The sequence below is a fragment of the Aquarana catesbeiana genome, linkage group LG05 (assembly GCF_042186555.1).
Source record: "Aquarana catesbeiana isolate 2022-GZ linkage group LG05, ASM4218655v1, whole genome shotgun sequence".
Taxonomy (NCBI): Eukaryota; Metazoa; Chordata; class Amphibia; order Anura; family Ranidae; genus Aquarana; species Aquarana catesbeiana.
In genome coordinates, this window is record NC_133328.1 from 56,919,168 (window position 1) to 56,946,984 (window position 27,817).

Genomic DNA, 27,817 nt, shown 5'->3' on the forward strand with positions numbered 1-27,817 from the left:
CATCCCCATACCCCACAACTTATTTAGCAAAAAATGGATAGCAAAATAATAAAAATAAATAAACCCTAACAAAGGATCTAACCATTCTAAAGCATACAAAAGTTCTGGCTTTAGATACAATTTGATTACCAAAATCCACTGCTGCAATTTAAAATTAAATTTCCAGCATCTGTATGGATTTGCAGTGGGTGGTATCTGGGTGCGTCCACTGTCCAAATCCGTTTACTTACAATTTGGCATTTCCTACAAGTACACCAACATAAAACATCATGGTGGTTCCCTGATAGAGAAAGAGATCTCTGATACCATCGTCATGCTGACTCTCATCCTCACTAAGCATGTCACAGCCTTCCCTTCATTAATCACCAGTCCATGCTGAGTAACCACGGGCCCTCCACTCTAATCTGTGTACAGGAATAATGAGAGATTTTCTGCAAAGTGGAGACAAACAATACTTACAGCGCGCCATTCTATACTCTGAATCATTCAGGAGCTATTGATGCATATCAAACTAGAATCTTTTGTGTCTTGATAAAAATAGAGCACAATCTTCTTTAGGAGTGATGAGTCAAAGCCCGCAGTATAAATAGGACGATGGGCACCACCGAGGGAAAAAGTGGATACAGCACCTGGTGAGTGCCCATTAGGAGGGAATCAAGCGGCATGCCTATGTCTTTGCACTCATGCACACTGCACATGGGTGTGTTGGGCCATGTAATGTAAAATACAAACATATCTCATCACCCCAGAGCTGCTGCTTATAGATGCCTGTACAAATTAATGACAGTATATGGCTGGTGGAAGAAAAGTTTGGAGATAGTTGAAAGAAGCTTCTGTAACCCACAGCAGCCATTTAAAGCTCACTGGTGATTTTTCCCAAAAGTCCCAATTTTCACAGAAATGTTAGAAAAATAAAACCGCTCAATTTTGTTTCTCCTTAAAAAATGGAAGGAAGGGAAGGGAAAGGAAAGGAAAAGGAAAGGAAAAGGAAAGGAAAAGGAAAGGAAAGAAGGAAGGAAGGAAGGAAGGAAGGAAGGAAGGAAGAGGAAGGAAGGAAAAGGAAGGAAGGGGAAGGAAGGGAGGGAAGGGAAAGAAAGGAAGGAAGGGAAAGAAAGGAAGGAAGGGAAAGGAAGGAAGGAAGGGAAAGGAAGGAAGGAAGGAAGGAAGGAAGGAAGGAAGGAAGGAAGGAAGGAAGGAAGGAAGGAAGGGAAAGGAAGGAAGGAAGGGAAAGGAAGGAAGGAAGGAAGGGATGGGAAAGGGAAAGGGAAAGGGGAAGGAAGGAAGGGAAGGGAAAAGAAAGAGGGAAACGAAGGAAGGGAAGAAAGAAAGAAAAAGCAAGCAAGGGAGGGAGGAAGGAGGGGAAAGCAAGGGAGAGAGGAAGGAGGGGAAAGCAAGGGAGAGAGGAAGGAGGGGAAAGCAAGGGAAAGGAAGGGAAAAGAAAGGAAGGAAAAGAAAGGAAGGGAAAGAGAGATGGAGGTGGGGAGAAGAGGAAGAGAGATGGAGGTGGGGGAAGGAGAAGAGAGATGGAGGTGGGGGAAGGAGAAGAGAGATGGAGGTGGGGGAAGGAGAAGAGAGATGGAGGTGGGGGGAGGAGAGATGGAGGTGGGGGGGAAGGAGAAGGAGAGATGGAGGTGGGGGGGAAGGAGAAGGAGAGATGGAGGGGGGGGGGGGGGAGGAGAAGGAGAGATGGAGGGGGGGGGGGGGAGGAGAAGGAGAGATGGAGGGGGGGGGAAGGAGAAATGGGGGGGAAGGAGAAATGGAGGGGGGGGGGGAGGAGAGATGGAGGGGGGGGGGGGAGGAGAAGGAGAGATGGAGGGGGGGGGGGGGAGGAGAAGGAGAGATGGAGGGGGGGGGAAGGAGAAGGAGAGATGGAAGGGGGGGGGGGAGGAGAGAAGGAGAGGGAAGGGGAAGGGGAAGGGGAAGGGGAAGGGGAAGGGGAAGGGGAAGAGAAGAGAAGAGAAGACAAGACAAGACAAGACAAGACAAGAGAAGACAAGACAAGACAAGACAAGACAAGACAAGAGAAGACAAGAGAAGACAAGAGAAGAGAAGAGAAGAGAAGAGAAGAGAAGAGAAGAGAAGAGAAGAGAAGAGAAAAGAGAAGAAAGAGCAAGGGAGGGAGGAAGGAGGGGAAAGCAAGGGAGGGAGGAAGGAGGGGAAAGCAAGGGAGGGAGGAAGGAGGGGAAAGCAAGGGAGGGAGGAAGGAGGGGAAAGCAAGGGAAAGAAAGGAAGGAAGGAGGGAAAGAAAGGAAGAGGGATGGAGGTGGGGGAAGAGGAAGAGAGATGGAGGGGGGGGAGAGGAAGAGAGATGGAGGGGGGGGAGAGGAAGAGAGATGGAGGGGGGGGAGAGGAAGAGAGATGGAGGGGGGAGAGGAAGAGAGATGGAGGGGGGGGAGAGGAAGAGAGATGGAGGGGGGGGAGAGGAAGAGAGATGGAGGGGGGGGAGAGGAAGAGAGATGGAGGGGGGGGAGAGGAAGAGAGATGGAGGGGGGGGAGAGGAAGAGAGATGGAGGGGGGGGAGAGGAAGAGAGATGGAGGGGGGAGAGGAAGAGAGATGGAGGGGGGAGAGGAAGAGAGATGGAGGGGGGGAGAGGAAGAGAGATGGAGGGGGGAGAGGAAGAGAGATGGAGGGGGGGGAGAGGAAGAGAGATGGAGGGGGGGGAGAGGAAGAGAGATGGAGGGGGGGGAGAGGAAGAGAGATGGAGGGGGGAGAGGAAGAGAGATGGAGGGGGGGAGAGGAAGAGAGATGGAGGGGGGGAGAGGCAGAGAGATGGAGGGGGGAGAGGAAGAGAGATGGAGGGGGGAGAGGAAGAGAGATGGAGGGGGGAGAGGAAGAGAGATGGAGGGGGGAGAGGGAAAGGAGGGGAGGAATGGGAAGAGAAAGGGAAAGACTAAGGGAGAAAGAAAGAAGCAGGGGAAGAGAAGGAGGAAGAAAGGAAAGGAAAGGGAAGAAAGGAAAGGAAAGGAAAGGAAAGGAAAGGAAAGGAAAGGAAAGGAAAGGGAAGAAAGGAAAGGAAAGGGAAGAAAGGAAAGGAAAGGGAAGAAAGGAAAGGAAAGCAAAGGAAAGCAAAGGAAAGCAGGAAGGATAAGAAGGAGGGATAGAGGGAGGAAGGAAGAGGGAGAGAGAAGGGGGAGGGGATTCATACTCCTCTGTTTCCTGCAAAAAAAATTACCAGTACCTACTTACAAACAGCACAGACATGGAAGGCTAACAGGGTGCTATTTAAAAGGCCTGAACAGCTAACTGTTAGGATACAGATACGATGTATAAATATATATTTATAAACCTCTACAAATCACTAAGTGGTGTACCGCACACCCTCTCTGCACCACGTAGGTGCCATTAAGGCTTCATGTACACGGGATGTTTTTACAACCTCTCCTGAACGATTTAACTTGACAGATAGTAACCACGTTTAAAACGTCTGTTTTGCCGCGTTTACACAAAAAAAAAAAACTGATATCGCCGTTTTACTAACCTGACAGCTTATTATTCTAAATAGGAAACCTTCATTTTGTTTGCAAATATTAAAGATTCTAACTACCAGCAAGAATGAGTCCTTACATTTAAAGAGCACCTGTCATTTCAGATCATGGCAGCGTCTGTTCGTAGCATCCACTCACCTGCTGCTGCCACATCACCAGTTGTCCCATTAAAGCGAATAGGACTGTCAGTGAGTCAACAGCGGGTCAGAGGAGAAGCCGCTGCAGGACAGAGATGATAGTTGCTCTTTAAAAATTACGATTTGGGGGGGCGTGGCCGGGATGTTGGACTGAGCAGACATGCCTCACTGAGCTCTGCTGGAGAAAAATCCGACCATATATCCGTAGCTGGGATAGACACATTATAATTGGTCTGACAGCCCTTGTATGCCTTCAAGAACGCCCGGGGGCCCGAAACGGGGCAAAAAGCTTAAATTTCCCCCTGACATAGCGGCGGAGAAGATTCCGGCTCCAGACCTGCGGCCTATACCAGCGCGCCTCAGCAACATGGCGTCACAGACGGAGCGCGAGGAGACTACTCCACCGGGCATTCCTGAGGTGATGGCGGCTATTTCCCTATGCCAGACGGCGCTTACGACTAAAATAGAAGAGGTGCAGTTGGACGTAGGGCTGCTGAGGCAAGATTTAGATAAAATCCGCACTAGGATTACAGAGGTGGAGCAGAGGGTTGGAGATAAGGAGGACGTAGTGACCGACCATACGGCCTCCATTAGAACACTTCAAAACAAGGTGAAGGCGCTGGAGTATCGGGCAGAGGATGCCGAAAATCGTAGCAGAAGAAACAATCTTCGGATTGTTGGGCTCCCTGAAGGGGCTGAGGGGCGCAATCCCACTGCCTTCACTGAAGATCTGCTGCGATCGGTTCTCCCTGCAGCGCACCTGTCCCCGTTCTTCACGGTGGAGCGAGCCCACTGAGTCCCGCCGAGACCCGGACCAGAAGGGACACCTCCACGCACGCTAATCCTACGTCTGCTAAACTACAGAGATAGAGATGAGCTTCTGAGAGCGGCCCGAGCAGCAGGTGACATCCCCTACCGCAATGTGAAATTGATGCTGTTCCCGGATTACACGATGGAGACACAAAGGCAGCGTCGATCCTTTGATGCGGTGAAAGCAGCTCTTAGAGCCAAGGCGATCCGATACAGTATCCTGTTTCCCGCTAAGCTCCGTGTAGTGGATGGAGAAACGGTACGGATTTTCACCAGCCCTAAAGATGCTAATGCCTGGCTTGAAACCCTCCCTCCCTAAACCTTCAGATGTGTGGGCCTGAGTCTCCCCCTGTAATTTTAGCATGTTCCCTCTTCTGCTGACTACCTTCTGCAACAAGCATTGTCGGAACTCCTGCACAAAGAGGCACAGACGCTATCCGGTTTTGTTTCCATCAGATGCTCCTGTATGCATGCATAGAGTTTCAGGCTCAGTGACCCCTGTATTTCTAAGCCCCTATATAAGTTGTTAATGCTGTCCATGCTCCTTCATGGGATATACCCTCAAAGGACGACCCCATACAGCAACATGCCACATGTGCCTTGCCATAACTTTGATGCCGTTCTGGAACATACTGTGTTCACCACATGTGTCAGCTCTCCAGCAACTCACTATAGTGAGGTTTTTCATTTTACACTTTTTTTTTTCTCTACTATTTTTTGTTTTTATTTCTGTTGTCAATTTTCTATTTTTGGTATGCTCTAATCGGGTGCACGCTCCCCGATACCAAATTCTTTATATTTGGGACTCATAGTTTGTTCGGGAATATGTGTCCCTTGAAGTTGGAGGGTGCACGGGGTGGGGGGGGGGTTGGATGACCGTTGTCATCACCAAGTTATATGTTATGCTTAATATATGGTCTCAGATGTGCTTGGTTGGTCATGGTGCTCTCATTGTTGTGCTTCCTGTGTGGTGGTCCGGGGGGGTGGAGTCCCCGCTCCCTGTTGGTTTAGCGTGCCCTGGGCTCGAATGGGAGGTGGGCGGCTGCGCTCCCTCGGATGGGCCCCGCAGGTCGCAACACTCAGGTATCCTTCAATTCTGGTTACACAAAAAGTATGGCTGATTTTACAGTGTTGTCCTGGAATGTTAGGGGCCTTAACTCAGCAATCAAGAGGTCCCTGGTGCATAAATATATAAGGCAGTATAGCCCCAAAATATGTATCCTGCAGGAAACCCACTTAATAGGAGCCAGGGTGTGGGGTTAAAGAGAGCCTGGGTCTCTGCCCATTATCACGCCTCTTATTCCAACTATGCCAGAGGGGTGAGTGTTTTGATACACAGATCCCTCTCCTTTCAATTAGTAGATGTTAAGACTGATCCAGGGGGCAGGTATGTCCTAATACATGCATTAATAGCTGGTTCTCCATACATAATTGTAGGGGTATACCTGCCTCCTCCTGCTGATATTACCCTGCTTCACACATTGATGCACACTGTTGTCCAATATGATGTTAGTAAAGTGCTGATGGTGGGCGACTTTAATCAGGTAATGTCAGATGATTTAGATAGACTCCGACCCTCTTCCTCCACTGGTGGAGGCCTGTCCCACTGGGCGTCCTCTTTTCATTTCCACCCCTCAGATGCTCAATTTACTTGCTTATCCACCACTTTTCAGACGCTGTTGCGTATAGATATGGCCTTTGCCTCGACAGAGATGCTTGGAGAGACGGTGTCCACAGAGATTCTCTCGCGAGGCATCTCGGACCATGCTCCATTACTAATCACGGTCCGGGCGGCCCCTCCTGGGGGCCTGAGATTGTGGAGATTGTCCAAATATTGGATAATGGACCCAGAGATCCAGGAGGAGATGCCGGAGGAGCTGTGCACCTTTTGGTTGACCAATGCTGACTCATCCGGACCACTCATATTATGGGACACATTTAAGGCGTGGTTGAGAGGTCAATATATTAAGAAAATTGCAAATAAAAAGAGGATATTGGTGCAGTCCCTTGGGCAGTTAGAAACACAGGCCCGAGAAACAGAACAAGTATATGTTACCACCCCGAACTCTAATAATTATATCATTTGGCAACACACCCTCAGAGAACTAGCGCTGCTGAGAGTGGACCTTACTAAAAAGTCCATGCTAGCCTGTGCCCAAAGAGTTTTTGAATACGGAGACAAGAATGGCCGACTTTTGGCCTGGTTAGCAAAGGGACAGTTTGCAGCGACGCACGTGGGTAGGCTAAGGGATACAGATGGTGCTCCACTGACCACCCCTAGGGAAATTAGTAATAGATTTTTAAAATTCTATCAGCAATTATACGCTACTAGGGTAAACTATACAACAACCGACCTCTCTGATTATTTGGACCTCATACCGTTACCTGAACTGGACTTAGACCAAAGAAAGGCCCTTGATAAGGACATAACCCTGGAGGAGGTTCAAAGAGCCATGAGTTGCATGCAGGCAGGAAAAGCACCTGGCCCAGACGGTATCCCCATAGAGTTCTATTCACAGCAGCAGGAGCTGCTGGCCCCCAGATTGACCTCTCTCCTATCACAGTTTTATGATCTTGGCTCCCTTCCAGAGTCTATGTCGGAGGCGGTGGTGGTGTTGGTGCCCAAACCCGGTAGGGACCCTGAGGAATGCGCTTCCTTTAGGCCCATATCTCTCATCAATGCAGATGCCAAATTACTGGCCAAAATTCTGGCTCTTAGATTAGCCACAGTGATTGAAGACCTAATTCACCAAGACCAGACGGGGTTCATGCCGGGGAAGGGCACCGATATCAATATACGTAGGCTTTTTGTCAATCTTGATACAGCACATGACAACGTAGGCACTAGAGTCATTGCTTCCCTAGACGCGGAGAAAGCCTTCGACTCCGTGGAATGGGGCTTTCTATGGGAGGTATTAAAAAGATTTGGATTTGGCCCAAAATTTTTAAATTGGATTGGCTTACTATATAACTCGCCCAGGGCCAGGATCCGTGTTAATGACACCCTATCTGACTATTTTCTCCTCCAGAGGGGCACGAGACAGGGATGCCCGCTATCGCCCGGTCTCTTTGCCCTGGCCCTTGAGCCACTAGCTGTCCTGATCCGTGAATCGGAGGCTGTGAAGGGGTTTAGGGTTGGCCCTCTGGAGGAGAAAATCTCTTTATATGCAGATGATGCATTACTGTACCTCAACGACGCTGGTCCCTCGTTACAAGCAGCACTGGAGATTTTTAATAAATATGGGGGGTTCTCCGGAGTCAAAATAAACTGGTCCAAATCGGTCATTTTCCCTGTAGACCCTAAGGCCCGGGACGAGATGCCACTAACTCCATTAATGTGGGTGGAGGAATTTAAGTACCTGGGGATAGTGGTGTCCAGGGATCTCCAAGACTTCCGTCGTCTTAATGTCCAGCCTATTATCACTAAACTTAAGGAGCACTGCATCAAATGGAGGGAATTACCACTCAATTTGTTAGGACGCATCAATATAATTAAAATGCTTTACCTACCCAGATTTAATTATGTATTTAGGAACTGCCCTGTGTGGCTCCCTAGCTCACTATTTAAAGACCTAGATGGATATATTGGGTCATTTTTATGGAAGGGATCTTCCCCCAGATTAGCTAGGTCAACTCTACAGCTCCCGGTCCATTGTGGGGGCCTCGCATTACCAAACCTTTTAACCTACTACTGGGCAGCGGTACTGGTTACCATGCGATGGTGGTTTGAACAATCCAGATCTAATGCCGCCACATGCCTAGAGGCGGCTATCATAGGCTCCTTTAAGGAGCTAGGAAATTTAGCTTATAGGGGTTCCTCGGCCTACTCTCTGCTCCCAGGACCCACCAGGACGACCCTAAAGGTATGGGCAGAAGGAGATTTTTGCGCCCATGTCACTACTCCCCCTTTACACCACTTTGGGGGAACCCATCCCTCCATCACTTTAGATCCATACCTGACCCACAGTTATGGGCCAGATTTGGAGTTAAGGTCCTCAGGGATGTTATTCACTCAGGGACATTGCTTTCCTTTCAGGACTTAGTTGAGAAATTTGGGCTCCCTGGTAATATGATATTCAGATATTATCAGCTGCGGCATGCAGCTAGAGCTCAATTTCCCACTCCTATACACCTTAAACCAGACCCTATTGAGGAAACGCTAGCTCATGAAACCCTTAAAAAGACCCTTTCCACTCTGTACCTCGCTCTGATTGAAACTGACTCACCTAAGATGCATTCACTGTGGACCAAATGGCAGACTGATATTCCCAGTTTGGATAGGGAGACTTGGGAAGAATGCTTTGAAGATGGGTCCAAGTTACTAATTTCATCTAGAGACAGGTTGCTACACACCATATTCTTACACCGGGTATATTACACCCCACAGAGACTGCACCAGATTTATCCTAATAGATCGCCAAATTGTAATAGATGTCAATCCCCAGACAGCACATATCTACATATGTTCTGGACATGTCCTCTCATTGTGAAGTTCTGGGCAGCCGTTTTTGAAAGCATTAATATCCGCCTACAGTTAACGCTGCCGATATCCTCCGAGCTGGCCCTCTTGGGCATCCATGATGATGACCAGAGACCTAGATATACGAAGATACTAATCTCCTTACTGCTGTTTTACGCCAAAAATTACGATTTAAATCAAGTTGATTGTAGACAGTACAACTTTTGCGCAAACCAATCAATATACGCTTATTGAGATTTAAAAAAAAAAATTTATTGGATAGGTCTTGTCAGGTTTTTTTGTTTAAATAAAAAAAAAAAAACAAAAAAAAAAAAATGTAAAAAAAAAAAAAAAACGCAGAGGTCATCAAATACCACCAAAAGAAAGCTCTATTTATCAGAAAAAAAGGACATAAATGTTATTTGGGTACAGCGATGCGCAAATTGTCAGTTAATGTAACGCCATGCCGTATCGCAAAAATGGCCTGGTCATGAAGGAGTGTAAACCTTCCGGAGCTGAAGTGATTAAAAATAAATAATGACCCTGACCCAAACACTAACCCTGGCATTGACATAGAACAAACTATGATCCAAAGTATTTTTTTAATTATTATAAAAAAAATGTTCCCATCTCTGCAAGGACAGAGTGATACAATGTATCTCTTTCGTACATTCACAAAGACAGGAAACACGGGGGCGGGCTTGACAGTGACTGATAACTAATAGCCAATCAAAGGCTATCACAACAATCAGGTAACCCAGAATTAGCCGTTCTGGGTCCCGATCGTTAGAACGAGTCCCGGGGCTCTCGGTGAGACCCCAGTCTCTGTGCTGGGAACGTGCAGACACGTGCGCTTCCAGCACAAAAAGGGAGATATGCAAATATGCGGCCCCACAGCCCAGTCCAGTGGGGCTGCGTATTTGAGTACGGTCGGCGTGAATGGGTTAAACTCAAAGCTGCGTGGGGTCTGGGTGCAGCGTTCAAGGTTTTACTGAGGTTGCACCGATCCAGAGGCACCTTTTCTATTGTTGTATTAGAAGAGAGTGAAGAGTTGATTAACAAATTTGAAGAGGAAATACTAAACTAGTTACATTAAGATGCCTTAAGCACACTGGGAGTCAAAAATGCCAAATTTTAAAAGGGGTCCAACTTTGTTTTTTCTGCCTCTAAACACCCCTCTGTGTTATCCTACGTGTCCATTCACACAGTCATTTTCAGGCATTTAGAGGCAGAATAAAAACCAAATCCCCCCCAAAAAAATAAATAAAAAAAATAAATAAATAAAAAACCACATCACTCGAGCATTCAGGAGAGGAGAGTTTGGGCAGAAAAGAACCTCTTGACGTGCCAAAACGCCGCATTTAGTGCTCGAGGGGTCATTCATTTCAATTGCCAAAATATTAGAGTTCCTCCACTCTGGATCAAGGAGCACACTTGGACAGCAGCATTGTCAGTCTGGGGTGTGTTCAATGTATTAGCAGGTTCAGATACACTAACAAATTGAAGACAAACTCCAGCTAACACTTTATTCGCAGTTACAGCAAACTTTCATTTTAGTTTTGGGAAAAAAGGTTTTACATAAATAAATAAAAGCTGATCATTTTAACTACCGCTGTCAGTGTTGAATGGTTTGTCTCATCCCTGTAGTTCAGTGGTTCTCAACCTCAGTCCTCAAGTACCCCCCCAACAGGCCATGTTTGCAGATTTTCCTTTACCTTGCACAGGTGCTTTAAATCAGACTCAATGGCTTGGCATTTTGGACAGCTATTTTATCAAAGAGAAATTCCCAAAACATGCCCTGTTGGGGGTGCTTGAGGACAGGGTTGAGAACCACTGATGTAGTTTTTCAAAAGAACAAGCTCTCCTGGAAATGTATCAACAGACTTAGAGCCGGTTCACACGGGGGCGACTTGTCAGGCGACCTAGCCACCTGACAAGTCGCCTCCCGTTCTGTACAATGGAACCGTTCTAATCGGAGCGACGCAAGTCGCTCCGACTTAGAAGAAAGGTTCCTGTACTACTTTGGGGGTGACTTGCATAGACTTCTATACAGAAGTCGTCTTGCAAGTCGCCGCGGCAGTCGTGTGCAGGTCGCCTCGGTGAGGCGACCTGCAAGTCGTGCCGCTTCTAATGTGAACCGGGGCTTACTGGACAGATCACTAGATGAAAATAGAAGATAGAAAACCTAAAACTATTGCAGCCATCACATTTAGGAATTGGTAAACTTAAATAGAATAAATGTTAGCTTTTAGGTTTAATACAGCTGTAACCTTCAATCTGGGGAATTAACTTCCTGAGCCATTATATTGGTGTAGTAAACTGTCAGGAGTGGCGAGTGCCACATTAACTACGCAGATACTGTAGATCTTTTTCAGGTCTATTTGTGCCACTCACACCAGTTTATGTTTTAGAATGAAATAACCACTAGTGCAGGTCTGCCCCTAATTAGCAGAGGGAATATGGCAGTTTTCCATATAGAAAATTGCTTCAGATTCTCACCAGGTGTGACCTTGTCATATGAGCTGTCAGTAGACAGCTAATATCCCTCTCCCTGCCCGTGCAGCGATGACACTGCACAAGCAGGGTCTGCTGGGTTAACAATCCTCCTCCTCCCTTCCCAGATGAGCAGAGAGATCAGAGCATGCAGCTCCAGCTCTCCGTTGTCTATGCTGCCTGTCACAGGTGCAGCAAAACAGAGAACTGACTGATTCTAACAAAAGGGGATTATTCATATTCCGCTTTTTGGTAAAGGTGAAATAACCCTAAAAAAAAAAAACCACACCACAGCAAAACTGTCATCTTAGTCTTTGTTTGATCTTCAGTTGCCATGGTTCTGCATATGTGATTAGCTAGGACACCAGATATTTGAGGGCTTGAAAGTCCAGTTGAGAGCTGACACTGGCAACCTTGACAGTCACCACCAGAGGCATGCCATAAATGGAAAATCAGTGGGTTTAGTTCTACTATAGTCTATATAGGGTGGTAGACAGGTGTGAGCACTGCAGTAGTTAGTTTTCTCTGTCAAGAATCTACCCAAAAAATTGTTCCTGCTTCTCCACAACACTTTCCACTTCCTCCACAGGAAAAGAAATAGGTCCACACAATAAATGGATGCTGAAATTGCTGATAATGGACCTCTAAAAATGTACTAGATGTAACTTCTGAGCTGCTGATCTCCCATCTCAAAAGTACACAGATAACGTCCACAATTTTTTTCAAACGTCAAGAAACGGTTTGGTTTATACAGTGACATGAGTTTTCAAAACGAAATTGTCCGATGGCAAAATACAGGGACCAATTAATGTAAATTCCAGGGTTTTTTGTTTTTTTTGCAGAGTTATATTGGTTTAGCTTGGCCCTAAATTATTATACATATTCCATACCTGGCTGACCCCTGCAGTAGCGGAGAATTGATGTAGTATCGACTTGTCTTCCAGATCCTGTGCCGAGCAGTGGCCTTGCTGCATCTTAACTACATGGGGTCACCCGCTCATCACTGGAGCAGTTCATAGAAGACCTTGTATTTTTTAGAGAACAAAGCATTCTCTGAATGGGTTAAATCAATATCCCCACCTAGTCCAATCAGAGACCACTTTACACTCGATGAAAAAATGAAAAAGCAGTCTCGGAATACCACCCATAAGAAATACAAAAGACAGTGAGGATCACTGTAGTAGTGGTGGCCACTCCAGTGATTCTCAGCTTCCACATGGGTGGCCAGGTATAGACTATGTATACTTACATTGTGCCCTTAAAGTGGAACTTCACCAAAAGGGAAAGTCTTGTTTTCCTCCTCTCTCGCAGGTACTCGATTTCGATGGGTACCCACTCAGACTTCCGGGAAGGATCATCCTGGCAATCTGAGTTGAAGTTCGCCCCTTCACAGGTCCCAGGAGACTGCAGGACCATTCACTGGGTGCAGAGCGGCCAGGCATGCAGTGGACAGCCAACTGTGAAGCCACAAGGAGTCACAGTTGGCTGCCAACAGTTAAGGTGCCGGCGCCTGCACCCAAAAACCGGCAATGAGCCGAGTCGGGTGAGGACATCGCTGAATCCTGGGACAGGTAAGTGTGTGTTTTTTAAAAGTCAGCAGCTATAGTATTTGTAGCTGCTGACTTTTACATTTTTGTTTACATGGTGAACATTCGCTTTAAGTCTGGGACATGTGTTCATGGCTTCATGGTGAACATTCGCTTCAAAGTGGTTGTTAACCCACTTTTGTTACATGCTGCCATCCTCTCTGCATCATTATAATGTGTCCCTGTGTCTGTGTTCTGTAAAAAAAACTTCAGGATTGTACCTGTATGAGCTCTGCTCCCGACGCTCAGCTGATTTCTCTCCTGCCTTGTCTCTCCGACTCACAGCTGCAGTGGGCGGGGCCGAGCCCTCCCACTGACGTCAGCTGGGGAGGTGGGGGAGAGAGGAGAGACAGAGCTCAGAGCCGCCGACAATCAGCTGCGAGGCGTGAGCGGAGCTCATACAGGTACAATCCTGCAGTTTATTTTTACAGAACACAGGGACAATTATTAAAAAATGTGCAAAGAGGATGGGAGCATGTAATATGTAAAATGATTGCAGCAGGAGCAGGGCGGGGGTGCGGGTACGGGTAGAGCAGAGAAAGAGGGGAGGGAGGGAGAAGAACACAGGAGACAGATAGCAGCCTTAGGCTGACGGAATCACGCAAACAGACCACGATGTCAAGGGCTCAGCAGCCATGATTATCGTGATCTGTTTGCAGAGGGGAAGGTATAGCCAGGCAGGATCAGCCAGCTATTTCAGGTGATACAGGGTTTCAAATGACACAGCACAAGCACTGTGCTGTATAACATGCTTTAAGGGAACAGGATCTTTAATTTTTTTTGGGGGGTTAACAAACGCTTTAAGTCTGGGACATGTGTTTATGGTTTCAGTTACATAACATGAATTGTTGCCCAATCACATGGGTAGAGAAATTAAAATAGCATTATGTGTGGGTGACCTAGAGTGTTAAAGGGCCCAAATCCTGTTTAGCGAAAGTTCCTCCAGTTTTACATCGGTGTCTAAGGCTGCTTTCACACTGGTCCATTGCAAAAATGCGGTAAAAACACATGTGTGTTGCCGCATTTTGTCTGTTTTTACTGCGTTTCCAGCGCATTTTGCACCTGTGAAAAAAAGGACACGACTCCAAAAACATAACCCACAGGTCCATTTATGATGAATTTTTACACTTTTTTGATCCGATTTCCATTCATTTCAATGGAGAGGTGCGTTTTTTTACTACACCAATTATGAACCAAAAAAGCAGCATGCAGGACTTAAAAAATCACAACTGACCCGTGTGCAGAGCTCCATAGGATTTAATGGGCATGCATTTTGCATCCACTTTTCTAAAGCCAAAAGCGGAAGAAAAACTCAGTGTAAAAGGGTCCGAAAGAATGAGCAGAAAACAAGAAAAGCAAGAAATTTAAGTTTTCCTACCTGAAAATCTTGATCATCAATTCCAAACCTCTCTCTTAGATTACGGAAGACCATGGGGCAGTATTCTTTAAATTTAAAGTGACTGGGCATGTTTTCTCTGAAAAACAAAAGTAACAGATATCAGACTGAGCATGTACTGCCAACCCCACTCAATCCCTTACTGAAGATAACCAGAGGTAATTCTGAACAATAATTTCCCATCTGCATGCATTGTAATGTTTATTTAGGACAACTCTGGGACTAAAGCTTAGTACACACGGGCCAAATGTCGGGTGGCATCAGCTGGTTCAATAGAAACCGTCCAACATTCGACCCGCGTGTACTGGAGTCTGGCTGGCTTCTGTCGAAGGCGCATGACCGAAAAACGTCTGCTGATTGGCTCCTGGTCAGCTCTCTCAGCCAATGGCTGAGAGCACTGACCAGAGTGTTCTGGCGGGGGGACCCCCTGTCAGAACACGATAGCACAGCAGGGGAGATCGCTGTACTAACGTCGGATAGTTAGTACAGCGGCTCCTCCTGAGCTGTCAGGTTTTTTTTCATTCAGCCCTGCTGGGTTGAATGGAAAAAAAAATCCCACTAGTGTGTACAAGGCTCAAGGCAGCACATAGATGGTGCAAATTTCTTTCCTGCAACCACAGACAGTGCTGACAGGGGAATCCCTCCTGCCGAGATATTGTATTCTCCCGACAGGAAAGGGTGGCTGTCGGGAGAAGACCGTGATTATCGCTAGCGGCTATAGTAGCTGCTAACGATAATCGCAAGTAAATCTGGCAGGCTGGTTGTACGCAAGCTGATCTATCAACTTGGTATGTTCAGCCTGCCCACACATGATTCGAATCTCGGCTGGTTCCTGATTCGAGCCGTCTATGGCCAACCTAAGATTGCCTGTAGAGATACATGTAAGATGCACTGTGACAAAGTGTTACTTACTTGTTAAACAGGTGATTGTCCACCTTAATTTTCGAATAAGCTTTGAAGTCATCGGGCATTAACATAATAGGTATTTGGACATGACTGAGTTCATTGATCTACAATAAAAGAAAAAAAACACACGTTAGATCTGGTGGAGGAAATTGAACAATTTTGCATCAGTGGAACGTGGACTACTAGGGCAAAACACTTCCACATTAAAGCATATTTGCAAAAGCACCCTTCCTGTGATTAGATGCAAGAATCCAAGTGGGGGCTCCTGCTATTGGATGCAAGAGACAGCCCCTCTGAAAGCAATGGGAGGCCGACGGCTCCTCCTGTGTCCAGGATCGATCACTTGCATGTGATCATTGCATAAGAAATGACATGTTAATGGTTGCGTTTAGCTGCGGGAGCTGTCAATCTTCCATTGTTTTCAATGGAGCTACCTCTTGCAGCTAATAAAGTGATTGTAAACCCTCACCTTGTAAAACAAACCATTTAGTTTAAAATAGAAATGAAAGGCAAAACATCTGTGTATAGATATTAAAAAAAAAAAAAAAAAAAAAAAAAAAAAAAGAAAACCTCCCCCCCTTTTTTTTTCTAAAATGATCACATTTTTTCTGTTCTCAGCTGCATAAGAGCTGGGGGAGCAGCAGCAGCAGCACACGGAGCTTCCCAGTGAATGGCTGTGCAACGAGGGCCTGTCAGGACAAGTCCGATTATTGGAGAAGAGCAAACCAAGTTCCCAGCACAGCGTGTTCTCCTGCTTAGTGTGGTCAGTTTTTAATAAAAAAGCAAAGGGACTAAAAAAAGAACACCAGGGATTTCATATAAAGGAAACAATACAAAGAGAACAGGATGCTTTATCATACAAGTACATGGAACAGCAGGCACATATCAGGAATATGAAGTGTTGGGGTAACAAACGCTTTAATTTAAAAAAGTACCCTCTATTGTGTGTAAGGATTATTTTTGGAGAGTAAAAATATTGTTTGTCACTTTAAATTAGAACTATAGGTAGAATCTTTTTAATTGTTTTTGAGATAGAACAAGGAAGGGTTATAACCCCTATCAGGTTTTTTTTCTTTTTTTCTTCCCATTGGGCCATCTGTGGCCCAATGGGAAGATTTCCCTTCACTTCCTGTCTCAGAGCAAAAACTGCAAAGTGAGTAAATCCCCGGTGGTCATCAAGGTCCCCACTGGAAGATATTCTATTACTCTATTACTGTTCTGGGGACAACCCAAAATTAGGGATTTTCTTTTACTTTTGGTGATAATGGTAGATAAGACAAAATAGAATGAATCTCCCCAATGGAGGCACAGACAGTGATACAAACCCCGACAGGTGTTTCAATCCCCTTTGACTCTATATAAAAAAAAAGTTTTGCCCTTGGTTATATTTTAAACCTCTAATTTCAGATGCAAACATTCCCAGTAAGGGTTTCTGCCCTGTGAAGTCTCCCTCCTATTGCTGCATCTTCGCTATTGAAAACCTTATCAGGGTAGAGGAAGACTCCTGAGCACCCTATCAGGGTAGAGGAAGACTCCTGAGCACCTTAAATGGACATAGTAGGTGGCGAGACGAGTAGGTGATTCAATATTATACGGTTCTGAATACAATAATGCACAAGGTCCCATTGACGCATCTTCCTGAACTTCCATGGTCAGACCAACTGTGGAATGTGCACATTCCTAAGCCACAGCTCCCGCTCCAGCTGACCTTCCTGGTCATCCTTCTGATCAAAGATAAACAGGATACAATAGAAGTGCAAGGCAGAGAAAATTGAGTCCCTGGACTTTCTCAATATCCTGGAAGTGAGCCCAGAGCAAAAGCTTCCAGTGAATTCTATAACAGGATACAATGAAACGGAGTTCTAACAATGGGAGAGAAGTGTCTGTGCATGCTCAGAGCGACCAACCAGATCTAAGCTCACATTTTATGAACAATGGCAGACAACGGAGCTAGGAGACAACATTGCGGGCTTCAGTTACACAACCTGGAGCCATCCTCCTGTAGTGGCCCTAAGGCTGCATTTACACCTGAGCCTGATTTTTTAATTTTTTTATTTTTTATGTAAGGGTTCGTTTATTTTTGTTAGGTTAGGGGTAAATATTAGGTTCGGGGGTTCAGGATTAGGGGTTAATATTAGAGTTAAGCATTGGGGATTTTAAGAATTTTAATTTAATGCATTTGATCAGAAAACGCTCAAAAACACACAACAAAATGCTCGAAAACGCTCAAATCAAGCATTTCCATGGAACAAAAGACAATTAAAAAAAATGCACCAATCTGCCCGATTCTAGCTACAAAAAAAGCTCCAGAACTTTGTTTAGCTTCAGGCGACTGGTAGTGAGGATGTTAACCATCTCCATAAAGAATTATTGATTTTTTTTCTCCTCCGGCGATTTAGAGCTTCAAGCTACAAAAACGACGAGGTATAAATGGGGCCTTAACGCAGAGTTCTGGACGTTTTTTATTCTTTAAGATAAAATTACCTCCGTTATAGTCACCGCTCATTCTTTCACAATCAGCTATCTTTCAAAGTGTCCCCTTTTCTATAGTTGTGCAGTATTGATAACTTGGTTCTCCTTCTGCACAGCGCGGCCATCCTGACTATGGGCATGTGAAGCCCGCTGGGTCTCTCTTCCGGGATTCGGTGCTCATCGCCGCCTTGCATCGCATCATTTCCTGTGCGGAAACAATGCAATTCTACCAGCCAGCCATGCCCATTGACTCCTGGGATTGAGGACATTCATCTCCCAGGAGCAAATGGATGACCGGAATGCACCTTTGAAGCACTTTTCAGGCTCTTCCCATTCATTTCAATGGAGAGGGCACTTTTTTTTTTTTAGCTCTCCAAATATGCTGCTTGCAGGAGTTTTTTCACCTCCCCGCCAGCGCACCGCCCCAGTGTGAAAGCATCCATTGATTTTAATAGGAAGCAGTTTTCGGGAGCTTTTCAGGTGCTTTTTTAAAAGCAAAAGCGCTTGAAAAACTCCTCAGTGTGAAAGGGGTCTTAATAGGTTTCAAAATAAGACCCTCTGTAGCTAAAAAGATCCCAATTGTCTGTGTTTACTTATCGGAGAGGCAGAAATTGTTTATTGCTCATGGAACCCCTACGAACCTCTGAAGTAACCTTAGAGTTCCACGGAACCCTGGTTGAGAAGGGTTGTGTTCAAGATTAGAAGACTGGAAAGCTTCCAAGAACTTGAGCTGTGAACTCTGAAGAAAAACCATCTCACGGTGTCTGCAGCTACTATATTAACAGGTGACTTGTAGTTCACAGGCTGGACAAGAAGAACCTGATGGAAAACACACATACATAAGATGACAGCTGGTCAGATTAGGTGACAATCATCTGAAGAGCTGGTGTTGGCAACCTCTATCACCCCCATCACACCAATTTTATAATGGAGCACCACTCTTCAGACTTCGCTCCTTGAGGCCCATCATGCAACTTATTGAACCACCTACCAAAGTCCAACGGGACTGTGGGACACTGAACATGGTAGGTAGACTGGAAACATGCACAAAACAAGGAAAGAGAGCCAAATTCAGAAAAGTACATTTTACAGATGACTGCCAGGTGTTAAGTGTCTATAAGAACCAACACAGAGATTACGGGGGAATAGAGCTAGGAGGTTTCATCCTGTGTACAAAGTGTCTACAATGCACACAGGCAAGTTAAGGAGCCTAAACAATGCATGGAGAATTCTGGGTAAGGGCTCAACACCCAGATTTACTGAAGGTGTTGTGCGGTAGTAGAAGATTTAAAATATTACTGCAAAGCAGTAATGTAATGCAATCTATGCTCAAAGCATTGACCGCAATTACATTTCACCCTACCGCCACCTGGTGGGCAAATGTGGTGCTGCTTTGTGACCATAAAGCTCACACAGGCTCTGTGAGCGTTGTCTTTCATTTGTTGTATGGAAGTCTTCAAAGCACTGTAGACAATGTTAAAAGTAATAATGTGCTCTGTTTAAATGAGAGGATCTGTGATAGGTAGGTACTTCTTCAGGTGATTTTTTTCCTAAGTGTGTGTATATATATATATATATATATATATATATATATATATATATATATATATATATATTTACACACATACATACATACACGGGCAGTCCCCAATTTACGAACCTCCGACTTGCTAACGACTCCTACTTACGAACGGGAGGCGGTGTGACGTTCTGCACATGCGCGGGCACTTTGACGACGGGCATCTCGAAAAATGACGTCTGTGCGGCTACTTGACAGAACATCGGAAAACGACATCTTTGCCGTTCTGCGCATGCGTTTCCGACTTACGAACATTTCCGACTTAAGAACAAACCGGCAGTCCCCAACCTGTTCGTAACTCAGGGACGAAAGAGATATAGAGATAGAGATCACACACACACTATATTTTCAAAAGTATTGTGCGTGTAAAGGCAGGCGTCCCACGAACTTTAATGGCATCCCAGTCTTAGTCCGTAGAGTTCAATATTGAGTTGGCCCATCCTTTGGAGCTATAACAGCTTCAACTCTTCTGGGAAGGCTGTCCACAAGGTTTAGGGGTGTGTCTATGGGAATGTTTGACCATTCTTCCAGAAGCCCATTTGTGAGTTCAGGCACTGATGTTGGGAAGGTCTGGCTCGCAGTCTCCGCTCCAATTCATTCCAAAGGTGTTCTATTAGGTTAATGTCAGGGTTCTGTGCAGGCCAGTCAAGTTCCTCCACCCCAAACTCGCTCATCCATGTGTTTATTGACCTTGCTTTGTGCACTGGTACGCAGTTATGTTGGAACAGGAAGGGGCCATCCCCAAACTGTTCCCACAAAAGTTGGGAGCATGAAATTGCCAAAATATCTTGGTATGCTGACGCCTTAAGAGTTCCCTTCACTGGAACTAAGAGGCCGAGGCCAAGCCCAACCCCTGAAAAACAACCCCATACCATGACCCCCCCCCCCCACCCACCCACCAAATGATTTGGATCAGTGCACAAAGCAAGGTCCATAAAGACATGGATGACCGAGTTTGGGGTGGAGGAACTTGACCGGCCTGCACATAGTCCTGACCTCAACCCAATAGAACACCTTTGGGATGAATTAGAGCGGAGACTGAGCCGGGCCTTCTCATCCAACAACAGTGCTTGTTATATAGCTGCAAAGGGTGGGCCAACTCAATATTAAACCCTACGAACTAAGACTGGAATGCCATTAATGTTTGTGTAAAGGCAGGTGTCCCAATACTTTTTTTTTTTTAATATAGCGTATATACACACACACACACACACACACACACACCGGTGTCAGCTGAATCTGGGTCACAGGAGAGCAGAACCTGTGTTACCCACAGGAGAAGTATGACCAAAGGAGCTTTGGCCATGCTTCTCCTTTAAATAAATTGTTCACATCACGTTCTACATTGACACTGTAATACTTATTCCCTTCTACTTTTCTGATGGGCAGACCTCTCTTGGCAGTGTCCTTTATGTAAATAAGCAAGCTGGCTGACTCCAACATCCTTCTTGACTAGACCTTAGTGGTGTGTTTTGCAATGTCTTGACTTAAACTGGAACTAAACACCCTCCTAGCACTTCTAGCCATGGTCATCTTAAGGCTGAATTTAGGCCTAAGGCTTAAGAACAGGCCTAGGCACAAGATTCAATAGACATCACATTATGCTGTTCACATTACAAAAACATGAAGCGTTAGCGTCGCTTCGCTTCAAAATTGAAGCTTAAAGTCGAGTCAGGAGGCGTTGAAGCTTTTCAACGCCTCCCATTCAAGTCTATGGTAATGCCCTGCAAATGCTGGGCAGGCGTTTTCGACGCGGTTTTGGGGCGGTTGCAGAGCGTTAAAATCTGTCACTTTCCATTGTGTAACAGTTTTAACGCGCAAACGATACGAAAACGCGCATAGGGCGTTTAGGGAGCGTCTTAACGCTTGTAAAACACCTCATTCTAAAGCTCATTGACGCCTGTCTGACCTCCATACTAACGCTTTACAAACACTATAGGCGCGTTTGTTGAGCGTCAGTAATTTAGCAAGTGTGAACAAGCCCTAAAGGGGTTGTAAAGGCAGAAAGATTTTTATCTGAATGCATTCTATGCATTCATATAAAAAACCTTCTGTATGCAGAAGCCCCCCCCCCAGTCCAGAGATAAAATGATAATTCTCCCGCTCTACAAGACTCTGGTCCGGCCACACCTGGAGTATGCTGTCCAATTCTGGACACAAGTCCTCAGGAAGGATGTACTGGAACTGGAGAGAGTCCAGAGAAAGGCAACAAAACTAGAAAAGGGTCTGGAGGATATTAGTTATGAAGAAATATTACAAGTACTGAACTTATTCTCTCTGGAGAAGAGACGCTTGAGAGGGGATATGATATGAATATACAAATACCGTACTGGTGACCCCACAATAGGGATATTTTCTGTGAAAGGGAATTTAATAAGACATGTGGCCATTTGCTAAAATGAGAAGAAAAGAGGTTTACCCTTAAACAGTGTAGAGGGTTCTTTACTGTAAGAGCGGTAAGGATGTGGAATTCCCTTCCACAGGCGGTGGTTTCAGCAGGGGGCATCAATAGTTTAAAAAAACTATTAGATAAGCACCTGACATACAGGGTTATACAACGTAATACTGACATATAATCACACACATAGGTTGGACTTGATGGTCTTTTTTCAACCTCTCCTATGTAAATACTTACCCGAACCCCATCTAGATCCAGCGATGTTGCACGAGAATCTTGACTGTCCAGGACTCTCCCACCTTATTAGCGGGGGCACAGCAGCGGGCACCATTGGCTCCCGCTGCTGTCAAAGTCAGTGAGCCAATAAGGAGAGAGAGGGGGCAGGGTCGAGCCATGGCTCCATGTCTGAAAGGGCACACAGAGCAGTGGCTCCGCTCGGGTGCCCCCCTAGCTGCTTGGTATGGGGGGCACTCGGCAAGAGGGAGGGGCCAGGAGCACTGGAGAGGGACCAGAGAAAAGGAGGATCCGGGCTGCTGTGTGCAAAACCACTGCACAGAGCAAGTAAGTATAACATGCTTGTTATTTAAAAAAAAAAAAAAAAATTTTAATATGTCTTTCACAGTCATCATGGAGGCCATTATGTTGATTTGGGCCCGCGTTCTCCCTGTTTGGCCTACAGGGCCTTTTTGGATCTTACACCCACAACTCCCGGGACAGACCTTTTCAGCGGTAGTCCAGTGAATATGAGCATGTGTATTCCCTCTAACAGTTTTGTAAGTATGGGCACAATGTAGCGGTCCTTTAACGTTTTGACCCTGTACAATTAATTTACCTTCTCTATTATACAGTTTTTACCTTATAGATATCAAGTTTGCATCAACCCCTGAGGAAATGAATAGGTGTTCTCGAAACGCGTCGGTCACTAGGATGCATTCTTGTACTTATCTTGGACCTTTAGCATGGAAAATCATATTGTACTGCATTATTATGTGTACAACATTACAAATCTGTTCATATACTTGGCATCTGATTTTTGCTACCGTAGATCCTGTGTGAACAAATAAATCTGTTTTTTTATTTAATTAATACCAATGTCACACCTCATTTAAAGTCCCAAGGGCAAAACATTTCTATATTGGAAGGATTAAAAAGAGTTAATGTGGATTGAGAGAGTGAAATTCAGCTTTAAACTGGGGGAAGGTCACACCAGCCATTCCACACGTTGCTACTCATCATATTATCATGATGATTTATACACTGTTATCATTTCCTGTGGTTCTGTACAACATGATACAAGCAAGGGTACGCAATGCAGATAACACAAACAGATAAAACTTTTGTAATGACGTACACAAATGATTGGAAGGCAAATACCTACACCGCGTTAATAAGATACAGTACTTTGGAGAGCTTTGTCTGTACGGGTTTACAATATTTACCATTTGTAGTTCTGATAGTGTCATATTACATGCACAGTGCGATGGGATCAGTGGACACAGCACATATAACTAAAGCTGGCCATAGATGGCTCAAATATCGGATGGATCAGCAGGTACCGGCCAAGATTTATTTATTTTTATTTATTTATTTCAAGTACTTATATAGCGCCGTCAATTTACGCAGCGCTTTACATATATATTATACATTCACATCAGTCCCTACCCTCAAGGAGCTTACAAACTAAGGTCCCTAACTCACAGTCATACCTATACTAGTTCCAATTTAGACAGGATACAATTAACCTACCAGCATGTCTTTGGAGTGTGGGAGGAAACCGGAGTACCCGGAGGAAACCCACGCAGACACAGGGAGAACATGCAAACTCCAGGCAGGTAGTGTCGTGGTCGGGATTCGAACCAGCGACCCTTCTTACTGCTAGGTGAGAGTGCTACCCACTACACCACTGTGAGATTCAAATCATGTATGGGTAGGCTGAATGTACCAAAGTTAAACGTGTATGGACAGCTTAAGGTGGGAGGGGGGGAGGGGGGAGGAGGGAGGGGAGGACGAGGAGGGAGCATGAGGAGGGAGGGGAGGAGATCCTGTTTACTTATAGCAGGTTAAACAGCACAGTGCTTGTGCCATCTAACCTGCCCCTCTGGAAGCTGTAAAATACCTGGCTGATTCTGCCAGATTCTGCCCTCCCCCCTGTAAACTGACCACAGTTTATTAAGGCTGTTGAGCCCTTACACCATGGTTAGTTTACCTGCCGCTGTGTCTCCTCTGTGCTCTCCCCCCTCCCCTCCCTGCCTGTCAGCTCGAGAGTCTGCGTCTCACTCTCTTCCCCCACCCCTGTAAAATTTCGCTGCCAGACCCTTTTTAAGCTTCCATCCTGCACAGTATAATTGTTTATTAGAAACAAAGCCTCTAAATGCCTTTTTCTGATGTATCTTCAGACAGGTCACGTGATTCCCGGCCACTCTGATACTCCGATGCAGGGCTACAGTGGGAGGAGCTGAGCGGGCAGCTCGGCGGTCACGTGACTCCCAGCTGACGTCAGAGGGAGAGCTTGGCTCCTCCTGCTGTAGCCCTGGATCGGAGTATTAGAGAGGCTGGGAGTCACGTGACCGGTCTGAAGATACATCACAAAAAATGTATTTAGAGTCTTCGTTTCCAATAAACACTTATACAGTGCAGGGTGGAAGCTAAAAATAGGGGGTTGGCAGAAAATCAAAATGTAGGGTTACACACCCTTTGAAGTGCATCTAAACCAAAATTTTAATATACTGCATTTTACCAGTACTTCAATGTGGTGGTTGCATTTCTTTGCTTTTCGTTCACCGGTTTATCCTGCCAATACATATGTTAATTTTCAACTTTCATTAACATAGCTGTCCAGTAAAAGTGACAGTTGGAGGACAAACCATTTACCACTGACAGGGGTGATTACAATGATCAGCTGTTATTCATGTAAAACCTTTAAACTGCCTAAAAAGTGTTAGCTGGAGTAAAGCTGGGTATACACTAGAAGATTTTCAAATGAACATTCGCTCAAAAATTCTCAGTACATTTGATGGAAAGCAATTCATTTTTGTTTGCTTTTAACATTCGCTTTGAAGTGAATGGACTTAACTGAAGAAAAGCATATGTAGTTTTAGAAACTTGTTTGAGAAAAATGTTCCACTTACTTTTTCGAATTTTCTCATCCCTGCGTTCGAAAACAAACAAGTTCACTCCACTGATTGGAAAAATCAAATGAATGTTCGTAAAATGAAATAGTCTAAAGAAAATCTATGAGCATTTACCCAGCTTTAGACTTTAATCACTTATGCAAGTCAATCTAAAATCAACCAGACCATCTAACACTACCCTCTTCAGACAACGCCGCTGTCCATGAGCGTCTCCATTGCTCCTCCATAGCTAGAAGAGACACTCAAGGACAGGAAGTGTGTTGCTGACCACATTGCAGGTGAAAAGAACAGAAAAAAAAGGCCCCAAAAAATAGAAAAATAACGCAGCAACATATTATATTTTCATTTTTGGGTTTACAGTAGATACGCTTTAAGGCAGGTGAGTTCAGACAAGTCCAGAAGCAGACCTAAAAGCCCGTGCCCGTAGAAAAACAACAGATTTTAGGGCAGCTATAGGCAAGTTTGGGGGGGAAAAAAAATACCTTTCTTCATTAATGACTGGTTACTCTAGTGATCAATTTGCCTAGGCCAGACAGCTCAACAGCAGCATTTTCTTTTAATTCATGCAAGAAAATAGAAAATGTTTTTTAATAGTTGTGTTTTCCTATGGCTATTTTTATAGCAGAAATATATGGAACAACATTTTTAGGACCATGTATTGTTTTAAGAAGTTAGGCTTCCCCTATTCTTAAGCTAATGAACTTGTTGGACTGGTTCACAAAGCTCAGGCAACAGGAAGTGATGTTGGCAGAGAGTAGGGGGAAGGGAAAAGGACTTGAAACACAGCCATATGATGGACACAAAGGAAGAAGAGAGTCTTTTCTGGCAGAACTCCAAGAAGCAAGGAGCAGTCTGGAGAGAAGGAATGCAATGCCATCACCAAGAAAAATCAAGTTAAAGTAGAGCTATAGGCAAAAATATTTTTTTCATTTTGGATAGAGTAAGGGAGGGTTATAATGCCTGAAAGGTTTAGGTTTGCAATCCTTGTCCCATTAGGGAGATTAACCTTCACTTCCTGTCCATTAGCTAAAACAGGGAGTGAGAGGAAATCCCTGCAAATGAAGGGAATATCTTGGGGACCCCAGATCACCAGAACCATTGTCCTCATTGGAAGATTTCCCCTGTACTACTTTCCTGCAGACATCCCAAAATTTGGGATTTTCAATAATGTGGTGTAGTGGTTAGAACTTTTGCCTAGCAGAACTAGGGTCGCTGGTTCGAATCCCATCAACCCTGTCTGGAGTTTGCATGTTCTCCCTTTGTCTGTGTGGGTTTCCTCCGGGTACTTCCGTTTCCTCCCATACTCCACAGACATGCTGGTAGGTTAATTGGATGGATCCGGTCTAAAATTGGTCTTTGAATGTATAAATGTGAGTTAGGGACCTTAGATTGTAAGCTCCCGGAGGGCAGGGAGTGATGTTAATGTACAATATAAACTAAAATTGAAAGGTTATTCCTGCGCTAACAGGTGTAAAATCAAATGAACAATACTAAGGAAAAGCTGCATGCACCGAATCAGGTGCAGACCGAACCTTAAAAGGGACATAAATAAAATACTAGGTGGTGCTGCGCTAATCCTGGACACCCTCACTGAAAAACTTAGGGTGGTAATAAATAACTAAAAAGTAGTGTAAACAATCAGGAAGTGTTGGCACCAGCCATAAAATAATCGCACTCATAAATAATATGTGCTAAAAACAAATAAATGTGGTATACGTAATCACTAAAAATATCTCATCATAAATAGTAGCATTAAATTAAGCATCAATCTGTATCTGTAATCATGTGCATAAATAGGTAAGCAATAGTGTAAACAATCATCAAATTGTATCATAAAATCTAAGTGACTCAAAATGAATACCAAGCAGATAACACGTAAAGTGCAATGGTGAAAAAAATGAAAAATAAAGAAATATAAATCAGTGCAATATTCAGAGATTGTCCGAATCTATGACAAGCAGTCTTAATAAGTAATGTGACTTGAATATTTTGGCATGCACCAAATGTGACAGTAAGGAAAAGTCCTTTTTCAAATAATTGGAAGAAATAGCAATAGCGTCCTAGCATGCAACAGTCGCTCTGCGGTGCTTGAAATAAATCACACGGTGTTCAACTTCTTGTTAAAACACTTATGTAAGAGATGGCCCCTTACCTTAAGCCGTCGGAAATTGGAACAGTATTGTTGTTTTACATGTGAGTACCCTTGTTTTACCTAATAAAGTTGCTGGTTTAAACAGTATCACACTATTGGGGCTCCCTGTGTTTTTTATATCCCCCTATACCACCGAGGGAATCACCCCCTGAAACTAGGACCGTGAGGATAGGTTTCTACACCCTAGGAGGACCCCCCCCAAAGATCCTTGGTCATATGCGCTTGCCCTATTGCCTTAAGGAGGACCCTTTTAAAGATCCCTGGTTATATGCGTTTGCCCTATTGCCTTAAGGAGGACCCTTTTAAAGATCCCTGGTTATATGCGCTTGCCCTATTGCCTTAAGGAGGACCCTTTTAAAGATCCCTGGTTATATGCGTTTGCCCTATTGCCTTAAGGTAAGGGGCCATCTCTTACATAAGTGTTTTAACACGAAGTTGAACACCGTGTGATTTATTTCAAGCACCGCAGAGCGACTGTTGCATGCTAGGACGCTATTGCCATTTCTTCCAATTATTTGAAAAAGGACTTTTCCTTACTGTCACATTTGGTGCATGCCAAAATATTCAAGTCACATTACTTATTAAGACTGCTTGTCATAGATTCGGACAATCTCTGAATATTGCACTGATTTAGATTTATTTTTCATTTTTTTCACCATTGCACTATGTCACTTTACGTGTTATCTGCTTGGTATTCATTTTGAGTCACTTAGATTTTATGATACGATTTGATGATTGTTTACACTATTGCTTACCTATTTATGCACATGATTACAGATACGGATTGATGCTTAATTTAATGCTACTATTTA

General features: G+C 44.8%; 1 protein-coding gene across 1 annotated transcript in view; it reads right to left on the reverse strand.

Annotated features, from left to right (window-relative positions):
• The window catches only part of LOC141144264 (phosphatidylinositol 5-phosphate 4-kinase type-2 alpha), a 196,642-nt gene that overhangs the window by 36,766 nt on the left and 132,059 nt on the right, over window positions 1-27,817 (reverse strand). The window contains exons 2-3 of the mRNA XM_073629764.1: window positions 15,280-15,377; window positions 14,350-14,446 (exon numbers count right to left, since the gene is read on the reverse strand). Of these exons, the coding sequence (XP_073485865.1) occupies window positions 14,350-14,446; window positions 15,280-15,377 (195 nt within the window). The remainder of the gene's footprint in view (window positions 1-14,349; window positions 14,447-15,279; window positions 15,378-27,817) is intronic.